General features: G+C 49.8%; 1 protein-coding gene across 1 annotated transcript; it reads right to left on the minus strand.

The window, feature by feature from the left end:
* Positions 1 to 665: 665 nt before the first annotated feature.
* On the minus strand, positions 666 to 3,223 carry LOC136454927 (uncharacterized mitochondrial protein AtMg00810-like). The gene is made up of 2 exons (XM_066455166.1): positions 2,294 to 3,223; positions 666 to 773 (listed from the first exon to the last, which is right to left on the minus strand). Exons 1-2 carry the CDS (start codon positions 3,221 to 3,223, stop codon positions 666 to 668), a joined length of 1,038 nt encoding a protein of 345 aa, XP_066311263.1.
* Positions 3,224 to 3,559: the final 336 nt, after the last annotated feature.

A 3,559-nucleotide genomic window follows, 5' to 3' on the forward strand; every position in this document is an offset into this window, starting at 1 on the left:
TACAAAGCTCCTAACTTTTTATTCAAAAAATATATGTTGTGACATTTGGTGGCTAAGTTTTAAAAGAATGTGCTATAATACTTCACTTTGAGCCAAAAAAAACCTTCAATTTCTCACACAAACGCTAGAGTGTTTTTTTTTCTTTTTCCAAGGATGATATATTGATATCCCAGCCATCCAGAGATAAGTCTGGCGACGGTTCTTTCAATAAACCGCCACTGGAAAACAAATGCACTGGCGGTTCACATAAGCGAACCACCAGTATTAACGGTCTATTTACACCGACTGTTTGCGTAAGAAAGCCGCCAGTGTAAATGTAGTGTAAATAGGCCATTAACAATGGCGATTTTCTTATAGGAACCACCAGTGTAAATGGGTTTACACAGGCGGTTCTTTGCCTAGGCCCATGGATTTTGCTCTACTGGGGCTTGCTCATTTCAAACCGCTAGTGAAGAAAAAGGACACCGCCATGAGAAATCACCGCTATACTAGTGTCGGTCGCGGATGCAGAGTAAGACTAAAATGAAAAAGGTTAGTTCCTATGAATACTTTTGCTTGCAGCAACTTTTATGAACGAAAATATGAAACCATGACTTTATATGTGATACATTTGGTAAAGTATATCCAATCTTCGTCTCCCCTGGCAATTAGGCTATAGCAATATATTAATTGTACTTGGCTGGCCCTCCCTGTGTAAAAATTCCTGGCTCCGCAACAACCTGCGTTGGTATAATCCCACCGCATGTTGCCAATTCCCGCCCATACAGCCTTGCCTACATCAAAAGCGCTTTTTGTTATGAAGAAGGCAAGTAGTTGTGCATGGGTTGTGCTTGTGCATGGGAGGACATAAAGATGGAAATATCCTTCGAGGTGTGGGAGGTCTTGCAGTGGCTTGACCAAGAGCTCGCGTAGGGCTTCATATAGACCTACTTCAGGCGCCGCTGCAATCCCGGTGGCTGTCGACGCCATGCAAGTGGACGGATGCCCTTCGACGTCAACCTCATCATCATATCTCTTTTGCCCCCACCCCCCACGGCTTGTCCCGGCATGCCTGGGCAAGGACTTTCCCTTCCCCGCCGCTGTTGTATCCTCGGTCATCGACATCGGCGTTAGGTTGGAACACATGGTAGTAGCCGTCAAAAGAAAGCAGAGGTGTGGGTGGTGGCGTTGACAGGACTCAAGGGCACGGCTGTGTTAAGTGCCTATGAACCATTTACTTGCTTTGGTTTGGAGGTGTGGGTTCAAGCCAATAGGAACCAGACCACCGACGAAGCTGGGCCTTGGGCCCCCTTACCACAACCTAAGTAGTAGTCATAGGTATTTAAATGATAATTTGTACTTAATAGAGTCTACTCTATATTTATTGTTGGGTTTGTTAGATATTAATTAGCATCAAATTTGTGATTAGTGACTAATTGTTCTAGCATTTGTGTACACATTGGTCTTCGTAAGGCAAATTGGCCCCTCCTAAAATTTACTCCTAGCTCTGCCACCAAACCAAAAGTTTTCTCGTACGATCCATACCAAACCAAACCATTCATCAGGTCAGCCCATTTAAAAACAACCAAAACACAGCCAGAGACAAAAGCAAATCGTTGAAAACCAATTCACGCCAAGCAGCAGGGCTACTCTTGAATCATGGTATGCCCAAGGATAATGAAAAAAAAAACTCTAAAGAAGCTGTGGTCCCGAGGTTAATTGCTCCGTGTAAGATGCACAGCAAAATAAAGAAATTTACCGAACTTTTGAGAACCTCTTTCTTCCGTGGGGTGTCTTAAAAGAAAAGTAAAAAAAAAAATCAACCAATATATATATTCGGTAACTGCTCCGGTACTCCTTCGAGAAGGCACGAATCTCAATACAGCCAATCTAGAAAATCAATTATTTTCTGTTTGATATGTTGCCTAGGTCACCGGCCGGGCTCAACCTTCCCAACCCAGTCCTAGTCTAGCCCATGAGCTCTGCTGCGTTAATTCGTCAGATGCCGCTGGGCTCCTCGGCATTGTAATCGTACAACAGAATGAGAAGAACAACTCACTCGTATTGATCTCAGGCTTATGCCTTTATATATGTACAACATTGACACAGTCATAGGGCTAACTAGAATAGCTACAAACAAGGAGAGCCAAGGAACGTGCTTGTGCTCGCTAACAACCACCACCCCCCCCCCCCCCCCCCCGCCCGTAGTATGAGCGTCGTTGCCGGCGACGCATAGACTGTCTCGGAACTCGTTGAAGCTTGCCGTGGGAAGCCCTTTGGTCATCACATCGGCGAGCTGTTGTGTCGTTGGTACCTGTATAATCTGGCATTGGCCAACATCAACCTTTTCTCGGACGAAATGCACATCGAGCTCAATGTGTTTGGTGCGTTTGTGGTGCACGGGGTTGGAGCTCATGTAGCATGCGGAAACGTTGTCGCAGAAGACGATCGTAGCCTTGGACATTGGGCAGTCAAGCTCACCTAGAAGCTGGCGAATCCAGGTGCACTCGGCCACAGCGTTTGCAACGCCGCGGTATTCGGCTTCGGCGCTTGAACGAGAGACGGTGGTCTGTCGCTTCGACGACCACGAGAGAAGAGCGCCCCCCATGAACACGCAGAACCCTGAGGTTGAGCGTCTGGTGTCTGGGCATCCCGCCCAGTCGGCGTCCGAATAGGCGACGATGTCCGAGTTGTTGCTGCGCCGAAGATGAAGGCCGAGCGTCGATGTGCCGCGGATGTACCGGAGAATTCGCTTGACGAGTGCCTGGTGTGCCGTTGTGGGCGCGTGCATGTGCAAGCATGCTTGCTGAACGGCATACTGCAGGTCAGGGCGAGTCATCGTCAAGTATTGGAGCGCGCCGACGAGACTCCGGTAGTCCGAGGCATCGGAGGTGTTCAGAGGAGAACCAGCTTCACTGGATAGCTTGCCGGCGGTGTCGATGGGTGTGTCGCAGGGACGGCAGTCGCTCATGCCGGCACGGTCCAGCAAGTCGAGGGCGTACTGCTGCTGTTGGAGGAAGAAGCCCCGATCGTTGCGCTGAACTTGAATGCCAAGGAAGTAGTGCACAGGTCCCATGTCTTTGAGCTTGAACTCGGCGTTGATATTGTTCACAACCCAGCGAAGGAGCTCGCTAGAGGAGGCAGTGAGCACGATGTCATCGACGTAAAGTAGGAGATACACGGTTTCTTTTCCTTGCCGTAGGATGAAGAGGGAACTGTCGGAGCGGGTGGGCCGGAATCCCATCGAGCCAAGGAAGGTGGCCAGGCACATGTACCACGCCTGGGCGCCTGCTTCAGGTCGTAGAGGCTCTTGGAGAGGCGGCACACGAGGTTGGGACTGTCGGTGAAGCCGGCAGGTTGTCGAGCGTAGACTTGTTCGTCGAGGATGCCGTGGAGGAATGCGTTGTTGACGTCAAGCTGATGAATCGGGCACTGGCGTTGGGCGGCGAGACTGAGCACCGTGTGCACTGTCGCCGGTTTGACAACCGGGCAGTACGTTTCGCCATAGTCGACTCCCGCTCGCTGTGTGAATCCACGGACGACCCACCGGGCCTTGTAGCGATCGAAGCTTCCATCTTCT

This window comes from Miscanthus floridulus, chromosome 5 (assembly GCF_019320115.1).
Source record: "Miscanthus floridulus cultivar M001 chromosome 5, ASM1932011v1, whole genome shotgun sequence".
Lineage (NCBI taxonomy): Eukaryota > Viridiplantae > Streptophyta > Magnoliopsida > Poales > Poaceae > Miscanthus > Miscanthus floridulus.

What these genes read in the sequence shown, in the direction of transcription:
- LOC136454927 (XM_066455166.1), bottom strand. Translation starts at nt 3,223, where the DNA reads ATGGGATTCCGGCCCACCCGCTCCGACAGTTCCCTCTTCATCCTACGG. An exon ending in GCCAATGCCAGATTATACAG is followed by an intron (nt 774 to 2,293) that starts GTACCAACGACA and finishes CTTTTGATGTAG; the next exon opens with GCAAGGCTGTATGGGCGGGA.